Source organism: Vulpes lagopus, chromosome 2 (genome assembly GCF_018345385.1).
Source record: "Vulpes lagopus strain Blue_001 chromosome 2, ASM1834538v1, whole genome shotgun sequence".
NCBI lineage: Eukaryota > Metazoa > Chordata > Mammalia > Carnivora > Canidae > Vulpes > Vulpes lagopus.
Window position 1 is genome coordinate 168,005,887 of NC_054825.1, and position 14,997 is coordinate 168,020,883.

Below are 14,997 nucleotides of genomic sequence, written 5' to 3' on the forward strand. Positions count from 1 at the left end.
TGTTCAGATGTGTATTAGCTATTCCTTACTGCTCCTCCCTCAGGGCCTCTGCCGTTACGGCTCCCTCTGCCTGGAACGCTGCCCTCTGCACCCCACACAGCTGCACGGCCCTCTGCCTCACTCCCCTCCTGGTCTTCACGCCTCACATATAAAAGCGCACCCCTCCTACAGGCCTCCCCATTCCTCTTCTCTGCTCTGTGTTTATTATCTGGGGCCCCCACTGAAACAAAGCAGAACATTTTCTTTACTGTGTGTCCTCAGTGTCTCGAACTGTGCTCCATGCGTAGCACGTAACCAATAAATCTTTGTCCAGTCAGTACCCAGTGAATACTTTCTGCTCTTTTTGTTGGACTTTGTATTACTTTTAGCTGAAAGCAGATGGTTCCTGGCATCCTGCCTCCTGTCCAGCTCCCCATCTTTACCTCTCTGCTCAATCCTTTGGGTCCGATGCTTGCTCTAAAATGACACTCACTCCAGACTGAGCGTTCGTTTCTCTGCCTGCCCTGGCTCCCAGATGCTGTCATCTGCAGGTCCCCTCTGGTCCCAGAATCCCCGGGAGAAGAGAGCAGACCACATCAGGGCCCTATTGGAGGTTGCGATGTGAGAAGAAGGAAACCCAAACCACTTGGCGTTGTGGGATGAGATTCATTCGGGTTTGGTTACAATGGGGAGACTGAGCCCAGATAGAAGAGAGCCAGTGGTGCTGGTGGTGGTGGTGATAGTGGTGGAAGGGGTGCTCTAAAAGCCTAGGAAAAGAGTGTATTTGGTCCTCAAACCCATCTTGGCTGCCCAAGACTTTGCTAGACCCTAAAGAGGGGAGGAGCTGCTTCCCAAGGTTCAGGAAAACAGACACAGCCCTAGTTTGAGGGAGGCGCCTGGTGTTGCAAACAGCCTCGCCTGAGGAAGGAGGCTTCATCTTTGGGGCCCCTGATAAGAATGTGTGACCACAGAAGCAGCTCTAATCTGAGGCCTGAGGAAGTACGGCTTAGTCTGAGGGAGGAGGCATAGCCTTCATACCCTGGTGTTAAGAAAGGGGACTAGCCCTGGGGAAGCTCTTAGTCAGAGGGAGGAGGCTCACCCCTGGTTTCTGACTTCTCTCACCAGAAGCTTCTAGGCTTAGAAATGCCAGAAGTAAAGGGGGGGTCAAAGTGCCATCTTGCAACGTGGGCCACAAGCATAGGGTTGAGTGGCTGCAGGGCGAGGGCAGTGGAGGCCAGCCTGCTCAGCAGAGGGCCGCGGTGCTCAGGGCCACCAGCAGCATGGACAGGGCAAGGTGGAGGCCAGGTGGCGCACCCGAGTGGCACCTGGAGCTCATGACGGCGCGCTGGCTGGTGCTGCACTGGGGCCTGCGGGCCAGCCGGTGGCCAGGCAGCACCAGAAGCCCCTCGGTGGCGGCCTGGGCACTGCACAGGTCCGGGGAGCCGCAGCCGCGCACACTCATGTTCTGGCCACCTGTGGAGACGTGAGGGAGGACGCACGTGAGGCCATGTCAGCAGGTGTCCCCGGCACCATCGTGCACACCTGTCACTGTGTGCCACCCGGGAGGTCCTCTGAACCACCCAGGTCCTTTGGGAAAACTCACCAGAAAAGCTGGGATCCTCCAGCTGGGGCCTGGTCACCCCTGTGCCTTTCATTGCTACTCTTTATACCTTACATGTATGTTGCAGGCTTTCTTTTTACTTGTATTCTTTTTTTTTTTTTTTTTATGATAGTCACACACACACAGAGAGATAGGCAGAGACATAGGCAGAGGGAGAAGCAGGCTCCATGCACCGGGAGCCCGACGTGGGATTCGATCCCAGGTCTCCAGGATCGCGCCCTGGGCCAAAGGCAGGCGCTAAACCACTGCACCACCCAGGGATCCCTTTTTACTTGTATTCAATTATTAATAGTACTGAATACATTAATAACTGTGATGCCCGGAGGCCGTTCTATTCCACACACCCTTCCAACAGATTTAGTGCACAGGTTCCTTACCTTCTTCCTACCTAGGCTTCCGCAGAGCCATTTCAGAAGGATTATGGTACAGTGTGATGCATTTTATATAAATATAAGTATACAAACAAAACCAGTTTATTGAGAATTCGGCGGGGGATATGAAAGTGATCTAGTCTTATTTTACCAACAAACAACACCCCACCACGATTGCAGCTTGTTTTTAAGTCCTCATCTTTTAATTTTTTAAAGATTTTATTTATTTATTCTTGAGAGATACAGAGAGAGAGGCAGAGACACAGGCAGAGACAGAAACAGGGTCCTCGAGGGGAGCCTGATGCGGGACCCGATCCCGGACCCCAGGATCACGCCCTGAGCCAAAGGCAGATGGTCAACTGCTGAGCCACACAGGCATCCCAAGTCCTCATCTTTTAAAGAAGTGTATGGAAAGATTTACAGTTCAAAGGATGTGATATCTGAGGTTGCATTCAAAATAATGTGGGGCGAGGGTAGAGATGAAACACAGTTGGCCATGAGTGGATAATTATTGGGGTTGGGTGAAGGGCACATGAGATTTATTAAACTATTCACTCTTTTATTTATCTTTGAACTTCTCCATTAAGAAAAAAAAAAAAAAGGAAACCTCACAGCACAGTCTGTATTTTCTTGGTTCATTTCCTCATAGAGCCATGATGGTCTCAGATTCACTGAAATGCCATACATAGCATTTAATATGTTCTAGAATTTTCAGTACAGTAGCCACTGGCCACACATGGCTATTGAGCACTAGAGATACAGCTGGTCTGAAGTGAAATGTGCTGTGAGTATAAAACCCACATCAGAGGGACGCCTGGGTAGCTCAGTGGTTGAGCGTCTGACTTCGTCAAGGTGTGATCCCAGGGTCCTGGGATCGAGTCCCACTTTGCGCTCCCTGCAGGGAGCCTGCTTCTCCCTCTGTCTATGTCTCTGCCTCTCTCTCTCTGTGTCTCTCATGAATAAATAAATAAAATCTTAAAAAACATCCATACCAGATTCCAAAGGCTTAGTAGGAAAAAACGAATGTAAGGTATCTCATGATTTCTTATATTGATTATGCATTGAAATTACAACTGTTGGATATATTGGGGCAAATAAAATACTAAATTAATTTCATCTGTTACTTTTTACTTTTTAATGTGGCTACTCAGAAACTTGAAATTCTATGTGTGGCTTGCATTATATTCCTTTTGGACAGTACTCATCCAGAAGTCTTATGGACTTTGAGACTCCCAACTCAGGCATGCCTGGTTCAAAAACCAACATGCTCAGGCTCACTCTTGGGTGCACACACACACACACACACACACACACACACATACACACGGACACATAGATTACCTTCTACAAGGACCAGGTCCAGCTGGACACACTCAGTTTCCCCACTGCGACACTGCATATAGAAGGAGGAATTGCAGGACCCTGGCTGGCTGCTGGGACATGCAGGACACAGGAACTCGTTCAGGGTGTGTGAAGTTGGCAGAATTGCTGTAAAGGGAAGGGTGACAGTCAGCCAGGAGGGCTCTCAGGACCTCCAGGGCTCTCTGTGCTCACGAGCTCCCCAACAGTGAGATGACCTTACTGGAATTTCCCACTTAGCTGGGGTCAGGGTGCCTTTGGGCAGCCTGACTGGGGAATAGGGATGCTCCTGAGTGATGTTTCTACCTGCCTGCCTTCCTCAAATCCGGACAAAGTCTCCTCCACAGTCACCCCACCGCTTCCTTGGCCACCCGCGACTGCTTTCTGGTGGCAGCATACCGAGAGGAGTGAGTGCTTGGCAGTTGCCTTGGCAACAGGTGGAATTGATCCAGAAACTAAAGTCACTGCTGTAGGTGAAGGCAGAGATGGAGGTGCCAAATCCACAGTCCTTGGAGGCCACACAGGAACCACGTCTCCAGACAACAGAGTTACCTTCCTCTAAGGCTGGAGAGATGCGGAGGGTAGGTTTGTGAGGAAAGGCGATCGTGAACCACCCCCTGACTAGAAGCCCCCTCTGGGTGTCATTGTTGGCATCTTTACTTACGTTGCTGGAAGGCAGAGAAGAGCTGGTTTCCAGCTCACTTCCTTTTCCCATGTACAGAAAAGTCTAGTTTTTCCCTTTATGGGGCAGACCCACAGAGGCCTCCTTGCCCAGAATGTTGTCCTAGATCAAGATGGCTGTGACTCTATCTCCCACCCCCCATGCTTTTCTGTATCTTACCTCAGCACTCCCATATCAAGAGATAGAATCCATGTCCTCATCCCTTAAATCTGAGCTGGCCTTGTGACTAGCTCTAATCAATAGACTGTGGCAAGAGTGACACTGGGCTGGGGCTGGGCTTCTCTCTCTTAAGAAGCCCATGGTCTCCACCTCTTCCTTCTCGGAAGCCAGCACCATACTGTAAGGAAGCTCAGCGAGGCTACTGACTGGTGACAGACCACATGGACAGAGATCTCAGAAGGCAAGAGGCTGTATCGAACATTCCAGCCCCAGCCAGGTTCTCAGATAAATGCAGCCACATGGAGGAACATCACCTCTTGGAGGAGAAGATCTGCCTAAGCTGAGCTTCATCAACCCACAGAATAGTGAGAAATAGTAAATCATTGTTTTAAGCCACACAGTTTTATTTTTAAATGGTGGCCAAAAAAACCCAAAACAAAACCACCCTATATAATATAAAATGTACCCTCTTAGGCATTTTTAAGTATATCTTCTGTGGTGTTAACTATATTTACATTGTTATGCAACAGATCTCTAGAACCTTCTCATTTTGCAAAACTAAAACTACCACCAAGGTGACTACTCTAGGTATCTCACATAAAAGAAGTCATGCAGTATTTGCTCTCTTGTGACTGGTTAAGCCACTATGTCTTGAGCTGACTTGTTCAGTAATAAATAACAGTAGCAAGGTGGCATCAGATTTTAAATGTACACGCTCCACCGCCACCAGCCTCTGCCCTCCAACTCCAGGAAAAACCTGCCTTCGCTGGTGCTGGAGGCCAGGCAGCAAACAAAGGGGCTGGGCAGCAAACATGGGGGGCAGGGCAGCAAACGTGGGGGGCGGGGCAAGGGGTGGTGTGCTTCAGACCCCTTTTCACCTCCACCACCCAATCCAGTCTCCAGGGACACTCACCCAGGATGCCCAGTGTCTGAAGGCAGTAGTTCCTATCCGCTGCGCAGAAGACCGTGTCACAATCATTGAGGCCTGAGCAGGTGAAACAGGTGGTGAGTTTATCCTCGGTCAGAGTTGTGGTTGCAGGGGAACCTGGAGAGAGAGAGGAAGGTAAATTGGCTTGGGAACAGCTTCTGTGTGTGTGTGTGTGTGTGTGTGTGTGTACACGTTTCTGAGTACATCAGTGTAAATATGCTGCATATGTGCACTTCTGCAATGATGCAGTTTGCGTACACAAGCACGCAGTCCTGTTGCCCTGTGTGCACACGTGGTTGTGAGTGCCTATGTTGAACTCTGCGTCCTCTGGAACTGTCTGCAGAAGGGTGGGGATGTTTGCGTGTGGCTCCATGGGCCCCCCTGTGAGAAGCTGTCTAGGTGCATCTCTGTGTGAGCAGAGCACCTTCCTATGTGGATACATATAGGGCTGGTTCTGTGGGTCTGAGCGTGTTTCTGTGTCTGGGTCTGTCTGTGTTCCCAGCAAAGTTGAGGGTGCTTGCATATATATGTGGGAGTACAGACATGAATGTCTGTGGATGTTAGTAAAGTGTTTCAGCACATCTGTATTTCTTACTTCCGTATGTTTGTGTGCTTATATCCGTCCATGCGCACGCACCTGATAACTGATAAGTCCCTGCACGGTTGTGTTACATGCCCATAGGGACCATATATGCAAAAATTCCACGTCTTGTCTTCTAGTTGTTAGTTACCCTGTTTTGCCCTTTCTCCTTTCATATTGTAAATTTTGAGGTCCTTTGTCCACCCTTTTTTGTTTTCTTCATTGTGGTCATTAATTTAATCCACTGTTTGGGGCACCTGAGTAGCTCAGTGGTCAAGCGTCTGCCTTTGGCTCAGGTCGTGATCCCAGGGACCTGGGAATCGAGTCCTACATCAGGCTCCCTGCAGGGAGCCTGCCTCTCTTCATCTGCCTATGTATGTCTCTGTCTCTCTCTGTGTCTCTCATGAATAAATAAAATCTTTTTTAAAAATTTAATCCACTGTTTAGTTTTTAAAAGTAAAACTCCAATGGCTGGTAATCTGAGGAAGCCAAAGGTGAGAATGCTTCCTCTTTGCCTGCAGATTGAGCAAACAGATTGTCCTTTGCATCTCAGAACTGTCTTTGCTGGGTGGTTTCTAACAAAAGAGGATTTGGAAATTGCCTCTCCAGCAGCCTGGGTAGCTCAGCAGTTTAGCACCGCCTTCAGCCCAGGGTATGATCCTGGAGACCCGGGATCAAGTCCCGCATCAGGCTCCCTGCATGGAGCCTGCTTCTCTCTCTGCCTGTATCTCTGCCTCTCTCTCTCTCTGTCTCTGCCTCTCTCTCTCTCTCTCATGAATAAATAAATAAATAAATAAATAAATAAATAAATAAAATCTTTAAAAAAAAAAAAGGAAATTGCCTTTCTCACCTCTGAAACATCTGTGATTCTGTTCAGTTGTCTCACTTAAAAAGCTGTTGCCCCAGTAAATACTATCTCAATTAGCAACTCTCTTTTCTGGAAGATAAAACTTACTGTCTGTGTTCTTTGTTAAGCCAAAAGAAGGCTGTTGGCAAATCTGTCTTCTTTCACAAGCAAGGAAGTGAAGGAAAGAAAGAAAAAAAGACCATTAGATTTCTTGTTTAAACAGGGTTTGTATCTCTAGTCTCACTTACATGACAGGATGCTCGTGTTTAGAAATGTGTGCTCCTCTGTCGGCAAGTTTTGGGTGCTGGGATATAGATGTAGATGTTTGTGGATGTGTGGGTGTGTGCCAGCAGGATTTTCTGCTTCTAAGTGTGTTACATGGTGTGTGTGTGTGTATGTGTGTGCTCTTCTGTGGGTAATTGCACTCCCTGAGAGCATATGGTAGGGGGAGGGGATACCCTGGAAACACATAAGATTGGGAAGGGCATGTGGGATCTGGGAAGGGCAGAAAAAGATAGAATCCCAGGAAGTCAGAGTTCAACGCACTTGGCTGGGGGGTAGTAACCATATAGTCGCATTCAGGCTTGCTGATGAGATGAAATCCAGATGCTTCTGGGCCCAGGGTGGTGTTCACTTGCAGGTGGCAGACATTTGGGGTAGCACAGCCCTTCAAGATTTGGGGACCTCCTGCAGAAACAAGAGAAAGTTGCAGGAGGAAACTCAAAGTCAGAACCTTCCCACCTTGATGACTTTCTCTGTCTCAAAGTTCCCATCTCTCTTGATAGTTCTATAGGATTCATTTTCAAATCTGCCCGGCCTTTTCTTACAACCTCTTGATGCCTGCTCATTTTTGCGATTCTAATTTTATCCCTTCAAATGTGTCACATACAGCTATGTTCTACAGCTGATAATTACAATAGCTGAACTCCTCCTGAATCTACATCTCTTATTTCTTGCTTCTGCTCTCACTCATGGTGACTTGTTCCCTTGTGCATTTCATGAGCTCTGACTGTGGGCTCATATCTGGTTGATGTTAATCTGGGGCCCTCCTGGGAGCTTCCCATTTGAGAGGATTTGCCTTTGTTTATACTGAGGTCTAAGAGGTAGTACCAACCAGGGATCATTTCAGTCCCCTTCTAAGGTCCCTGGCTTATGTGGGACCCTCAGAGTCAGCTCCTCAACCATGCTGTGGTCCCAAGACCTAGTCATCCAAAGCAGAGTGAGATCAACCTCTGTTTTCAGGGCCACTGTGCTTTTCATGTTTACTTACTGCTCTTGTTCTGATTTTTGCTCACATTTTTACTTTGTTTGGGGGCCCCTGGAAATTCCCCTAACTTCCTATAAGCCCCCAAAAGCATGGAAAATATTTTTGTACAATATTCAGTTCATCTGTAAACAGTGGCATACCAAGGGGTATGGTAATGGGAGCAGGCTATAAGGGAGTGTGCTCTCTGTAGAGCATTTAAAAACAATAATAAGATGGACTAGGGGTGCCTGGCTAGCTCAGTTCATAGAGCATAGGACTCTTGATCTTGGGATCCTGAGTTCAAGCCCTACGTTGGGTGTAGAGCTCACTTAAAAAAAATAACAATAGGGACACCTGGGTGGCTCAGTGGTTGAATATTTGCCTTTAGCTCAGGTCGTGATCCTGGGGTCCTGGAATTGAGTCCCCGCATCAGGCTCCCAGCAGGAAACCTACTTCTCCCTCTGCCTATGTCTCTGCCTCTCTTTGTGTCTTTCACAAATGAATAAATAAAATCTTAAAAATAAATTTAAAAAATTAATAATAATGACTAAACATCAATCTGCTTCTTTTTATCACCATATTCCAGCATTTCTACACAATGGCTGTGATAAAATAGTCCTCCCTCCCAGAGCAGACTACTCCCACCTCCTGTGCCCCCCACCCCCTGACCTCATACCTCCCCTGTATGCTACTACTTATAGCAAGAAGACCCTTCAGAGGATCCAGGCTGCCAGGAGCAGGCCAGATCACTTCTTCCTATGACTTTGTTGGCCTAATAGTCTATCCTCAGGTCAGTGTAGTTCTATTCTAAGACTTTCACTCTAAAAGGCTCTATGTCAACCATTTGCCAACACATCATGGTGATTTTAAAATACATCTACAGGGATCCCTGAGTGGCGCAGCGGCTTAGCGCCTGCCTTTGACTCAGGACGCGATCCTGGAGACCCGGGATCGAATCCCACATCAGGCTCCCGGTGCATGGAGCCTGCTTCTCCCTCTGCCTGTGTCTCTGCCTCTCTCTCTCTCTGTGACTATCATAAATAAATAAAATTAAAAATAAATAAATAAATAAATAAAATACATCTACAAATTCTTTGAAACATCAAAAGTCTATGCTTTGTCTTCTTGAAACCAGATGGACTTCTGTGACTGTTTCAACCAATAAAATATGGTAAAATGGCATGTGACTTCCAAGGCTAGATCATCAAAGACCATGCAGCTGCCACTTTGTTTCCTGGAATACTCTCTCTGAAAGTCTTGAGTCACCATGTAAGGATGGTGACAGCCATGATGTGGGGAAGTCCAATCTACCCAGTGTGGAGAAATCACATAGAAAAGCCCTAGGAGAGCAGCCCAGGTGGCTCAGCGGTTTAGTGCCACCTTCGGCCCAGAGCATGATCCTGGAGACCCAGGATCGGGTCTCATGTCGGGCTCCCTGCATGGAGCCTACTTCTCCCTCTGCCTGTGTCTCAGCCTCTCTCTGTCTCTTTCTGGGTCTCTCCTGAATAAATAAAATCTTAAAAAAAAAAAAAAAAAAGCCCTAGGATTACTTGCAAAGAGAGAGAGAGATACCTAAGTGGCCCCCATTGATGCCTTGATTGCTGTACTATTCAGTACTGAGATCTTCAGTCAGCATATAAAGGGCCCTGAGGCAGCCATGCTGTGAAGAATCCCAGTCTAACCAATGGGGAAAAATCACATCGAGAGGCCCAGAGTCTACACAAGTGAGTTGCTCTGGGACCTGCATTTCCAGCTCCTGCCACCCTCTGCCTGGGAATCCCATGAGAGATTCAGAACCATCCAGTTGAGCTCTTTCACAATTCCCAACCTACAGAAAGAGTTAATAAAATGATGGCCATTATTTTAAGCCACTACCTTTGTGAGTGATTCACTAAATAGCAAGAGCACCAGAGCACCACCTACTAATGAACCTCGGCACTCATTTGTGCAGGTGAGAGGGAGGCCCACCACCCAAATTGGTCCTGAGGGCCAGAAACTCTTACCTCCATTCCATGTCCCATTGAGGGTGAGACACACGGTCTGATCACCAGTGCAGTTCATGACCAAACGGGAGTCACACAAGGCTGACTTATCCCCAAAACAATAGTGACATTTCACTCCGTTGAGCTGGGCTTTGGGTGGTGCCTCTGGTGGGAGTGGATGTGGTCAGGGTGGGATGAAGGCTAAGAAACACCCACCCCTCCCTGCAGCCCTCCTTCCCCGACCAACCCCCACCACAACCCAGAGCATTTTCCTGTGAAGTGGGATCAGCCTGGTCTCAGCCACCTCCTTCCAACCCTGAAGACATGTTCTGAGGAGCAGCAAACAGAGCCGAAGGTGAGGCTGCCCCACACTGGTCGTTTGTCCTAAACAGACCTTCAGGCTGGGTCCTGTGGATGCTTTTATTGATCCCACAAACATTTCTTGAGCGCCCACTGTGTACCAGGCCCTGTTCTGGAGACACCACTGACCATCCAAACCAAAGCCCTCCCTTGAACACACTGAATTCCAAAAGTGATTAAAAAGTGATCCTGTTATTTCAGGGTTTTTTTTTTCTTTTTTAAGATTTCATTTTTATTTATTTGACACAGAGAGAGAGAGAGAGCACAAGCAGGGGGAGCAGCAGGCAGAGGGAGAGAGAGAAGCAAACTCCCAGCTGAGCAGGGATCTGGATGTGGGGCTTGATCCCAGGACTCCAGGATCATGACCTGAGCTGAAGGCAGATGCTCAACCACGGAGCCACCCAGGTGCCCCCTGTTATTTTAGGTTTTAAGATACTGTGGTGTTCTGCCAAAGAGCAGGGCTGTGGCTTCTGGGCTTTCCACCACCTGATCAATCCCAGAACTTGCTTAGAGATCTGAAACATTTAAGAGAAAACTGCTTAAGCATATATTTCCTGAGTCAAAACTAAGCCACCAATCATTTTAATGTGGGTTTAAATCGCAATATTGGCAAACAGAAAAGTTGACTGAAGAGGGCCACTGGGGTGGCTCAAAGTGGTCTGACTCTTGATTTCACCTCAGGCCATGACCTCAGGGTGGCAGGATCGAGCCCTGCATCAGGCTCTGCACTCAGCACTCTCCCTCTGCCCCTCTCCCTGTTTGCACGCCTCCCAGGTTCTCTCTCTCATCTCTGTCTCTCTCCCTCCCTCTCTCTGACTCCTCTTAAATAAATAAAATCTTTTTTTAAAAAAAGTCCACTAAAGAAAACATGACCACAGAACTGTGCTAATACGTGGCCACTGTGCACCTGTGGCTGTTGAGCTCTTGAAATGTGGCAGATCTCCCTCCTGCACTGTTGTAAGTATGTAAGTTCCTCAAAAAAATTAAAAATAGAAATACCATATGGATCCAGTAATTCCACTACTGGGTATTTACCCAAAGAAAGCAAAAACACTAGATCAAGAAGATACATGCACTATGTTTAAAGTAGCATTATTTACAATAGTCAAAATATGCAGACAACCCAAGCATCCACCCATAGATGAATGCATATGGTTAACAAGGGGAGGTGGATTGGGGGGACAACATTTGTGAAGGGGAGGGGGCACCTGGGTGGCTCTGTGGTTGAGCATCTGCCTTCAGCTCAGGTCATGATCCTGGAGTCCTGGGATCAAGCCCCACATCCAGATGCGTGCATATGGTTAACAAGGGGAGGTGGATTGGGGGGGACAACATTTGTGAAGGGGAGGGGGTACCTGGGTGGCTCAGTTGGTTAAGCATCTGCCTTCGGCTTGGGTTGTGATCCCAGGATCCTGGAATGGAGCCCCAAGGAGCCTGCTTATCCCTCTCCTCCCCGCTCCTGCTCTGTCTCCCTCGCTTACTCTCTCTCTCTCCTCTCTCTTTCAAATAAATAAAATCTTTAAAAAACTATCAGTGAAGGGGAGTGGGAGGTATAGGATTCTAGTTATAGAATGAATAAGTCACAAGAATGAAAGGTACAGCATAAGGGATATAGTCAATGAAATGGTAATGGCTTTGTACAGCTACACTTGTGGTGAACATAGCATATATGACACATACAGCTGTCCGATCACTTTGTCGGACGCCTGAAACTAGCGTGACATTGTGTGTCGACTCTACATCAACTTTAAAAAACAATGACAAAAAAAAAAAAAGAAATGTGGTAGATCGCCTTGGGGGTGCTGTGAGTATAAAACACATCCTAGATTTCAGAGGCTTAGTTTGAAACAATAAAATATCTCATTAATAATTTTATATTGATTACATATATGTCAGAAGAATAGTTTAGATATGTTACCTCGAATAAAATACATTACTAAAATTAATTGCACCTGTTTCTTTGCACTTTTTAACGTGGCTACTAGAAAAGCTCTTATTACGTCAATGGCTCACGTTGCATTTCTCCTGGGCAGCACTGCTATAGATTGTCCACCAAAAGACCTTACTCAAGAGTATTCCAAGATAGTCTTTTTGATCTTTCTCTACACATAAGAATTTTGTCTAATGCAGTTAGAATCATAACTGGCATTTTATCTACTGAATGGCATGCGGACCATTTAGCTAGGAACTGGCTGTTTTATTTGGGGAGCAGCACAATTTTTAGAAGGAAGGTAATCCTGGTTGTTTGAAAAGGATGGCTGGGGGATCCCTGGGTGCCTCAGTGGTTTAGTGCCTGCCTTCGGCCCAGGGCATGATCCTGAACTCCCTGGATCGAGTCCCACGTCAGGCTCCCTGCGTGGAGCCTGCTTCTCCCTCTGCCTGTGTCTCTCATGAATAAATAAAAAATCTAAAAAAAAAAAAAGGAAAGGATGGCTAGTAGCCCCGAGTGTGGAGCTGTCCCAGGTCTCCCCCCATTGCTGTACCTGCCAAATACGGATTCCTTCTTTGGAAAAATAAACAAGCAACAAAAAGTGATCTTTATCGCAGCTCCGAGCCAGGTCTGAATGGAGTAAGACCAGCAAGGAGGCACCCCCTCTCAAGGTCATGCAAGCGCAGAGTCAGCGCCTGAAAGTGAATGCCTCCTTAAATTTTGCACCCTGGGGTACTTGCTGGCCTCACTCTAAACTGGGCCTATCGCCATGCCTATGTTTCTTTTTCTGTCTCTTTTAAAATTTTATTTATTTATTTCACAGAGAGAACACAAGCAGGGGGAGTGGCAGGCAGAGGCAGAGGGAGAAGCAGGCGCCCTGCTGAGCAGAGACCACGAAATGGGGCTTCATCCAGGACCCCAGGATCATGACCTGAACCGAAAGCAGATGCTTAACCAACTGAGCCACCCAAGCGCCCCACACTGCTCTGCTCAATTAGCCCTCAAGGGAGCTCTTCTCCTAAGGAGAAATAAAAGTTTGAGGCTCCTCTCCAGCCCCTCAATAACTCAGTGAGTGCAACTACAATTTCTGCAGTGCCTGCTACGTGCCAGCCTTGTGCTTGAAGGCACCCCCTGCAAAACTTAGTTCACACCCATTTTCCAGATGAGAATACTGAGGTTCTCCTTTCTCTGGTCAGCCAGGCAGAGCTGGAAATTGAGGTCAAGTTCCCCCAACACCCTACCTGGGGCTGTGACCCCCAAGTCCTGCCAACAAACCTTGTCGGGTGGCCTTGCTGCAGTTGTCCTCACAACAGGCCATGCTGACCCAGAGACTCAAGTCGGGGCCATAGGTCAGGGAGTAGACACCTTCTCGGCATTCCCCAGGGGCGACACATGACCCGTTCTTGATGAGATTCCCATTTTCTGGGGACAGAGGTTGTGGAGGAGAGATCAGAGACTCTCCCACACCCCGGCCCCAACCGTGGCCCTGTCTGTAGCAATCCCCCAGCTGGCATTGAAGCCTGCCCCCTAACCCCCCACCACCCCAGCGGCCCTATGCTGAGTTATGAGTCCAGTCCTGGGGTGGTTCTTTCATGCCTTCACCCCCACACACAAAACCCTTCCCCACCCACTTTATGGGTCCTCCACCCAGGCCCCCTCTGGTCCCCCCACCCAGCTGCATCTGGCTAAACAAGCAGGCTTCCTTGGTGGGAGGACAGGTTCTCTCGGTACAATCTCCCAGCAAAGAGCAGGCTGGACACATCTGGGAGGTCCCTGTGGGGAGAGAGGAATGATCAGACCCTGCAACTGAGGAGAAAAACACAGGTGCACACACACACAGGATTCCAGAATAGTAGTACAGGCTGGGGTGGGAGGGAGATCATGGGATGTTTTCCCGGAGCTGTGTGGCCGGCGCTCTGGGTGGGCAAAACGGCAAAGGTTCAGAGGCAGGGAGCAGCATCACCAAGCTGGAGCTGCTGGCCATCTCCAGCTAATCGACCTGGTTCTCGCCAGGAAACTCCTTCTCCAAACATCTCCCTTGCAAGCCCAGAGTTGAACATCTAAAAGTGAAATGCCCCTTCCTGGGCTAGGCTGGGGAGACCCGCGTCCGTCCGTCCATCCGGGAAGCCTTCTTGTCGACCTGCAGAGAGGCACCTGGGGCTCTCCCGAGAAACCGTGAGGCTGGAGGGGAGCACGGTCTGAAAACAGTGAACCTCATCTCACACCTGCCGCTCGTGGATGAGTACACGAGGCAAGTGAAAGCAGATGGGGCTTAAAGTCCCACTCCAGATCATGCAGTGAGACCCTGGCTAAGGGCCAGGCCACTCGATCCCCAACCTGAGCCAATGAGGGCAGAATTAGAAGCAAAGGGGAGACAGGAAGGCAAAGTAAGGAATCGAAACTGTTCTTGGCTCTCAGTGTGGATCCCTTCGGACAGGGCTACTTATGGCCTGAGACTGTTCTAAGCTCTTAAAAAGTTCTTTGAATATATTCATTCCATGAATGCCCCCACCAGCTTTTTTTTCCCCTTTTGAGGCACAGAGACGGTCAGTGGTTTGCTTAAGATCACACAGCAAAGTGATCTTTGGTCACTTTGGTGGAGGCAAGATTTGAACCCTGGTGGCCTGGCCTCAGAACTATGCTCTCCAGCAGTTTGGCTGCCTCTGCTAGACAAAAAGCCGAGGTAGAAGGGGCTGGGCCTCAGACTCTGAAGCTGGATTCGCATCTGTGAACATGGACTGTCTCACTCGCTCGCTCACTCGCTCACTCTCGTTCTCACCCTCCTTTTTGGGTTTTGCTCTTGGGGACCGCACATGATGCGCCTACCTGCTGGGGTGGCCAGCGCTCCCAAGAGCGCCAGAGCAGTGAGGAGCTGGAGCATGATCCAGGCCGGAGGGGAGGAAGCAGGACACAGGTGACCTGGCCTTTTATTCAAGGGCCTTGGCTAGCAGCC

At 48.5% G+C, this 14,997-nt stretch overlaps 1 protein-coding gene across 1 annotated transcript; it reads right to left on the reverse strand.

The window, feature by feature from the left end:
- Positions 1–644: 644 nt before the first annotated feature.
- Positions 645–14,997, reverse strand: LOC121479025. The gene is made up of 9 exons (XM_041734541.1): positions 14,871–14,997; positions 13,716–13,817; positions 13,320–13,466; positions 9,776–9,919; positions 7,073–7,213; positions 5,085–5,216; positions 3,730–3,894; positions 3,313–3,459; positions 645–1,452 (listed from the first exon to the last, which is right to left on the reverse strand). The coding sequence occupies exons 1-9, from the start codon at positions 14,923–14,925 to the stop codon at positions 1,223–1,225; spliced, it is 1,263 nt and encodes a 420-aa protein (XP_041590475.1). The 5' UTR covers positions 14,926–14,997; the 3' UTR covers positions 645–1,222.

What these genes read in the sequence shown, in the direction of transcription:
- LOC121479025 (XM_041734541.1), bottom strand. Translation starts at nt 14,925, where the DNA reads ATGCTCCAGCTCCTCACTGCTCTGGCGCTCTTGGGAGCGCTGGCCACC. An exon ending in CAATGGGACATGGAATGGAG is followed by an intron (nt 7,214 to 9,775) that starts GTAAGAGTTTCT and finishes TTGTTTCTGCAG; the next exon opens with GAGGTCCCCAAATCTTGAAG. An exon ending in GGTTACTACCCCCCAGCCAA is followed by an intron (nt 5,217 to 7,072) that starts GTGCGTTGAACT and finishes CTCTCTCTCCAG; the next exon opens with GTTCCCCTGCAACCACAACT.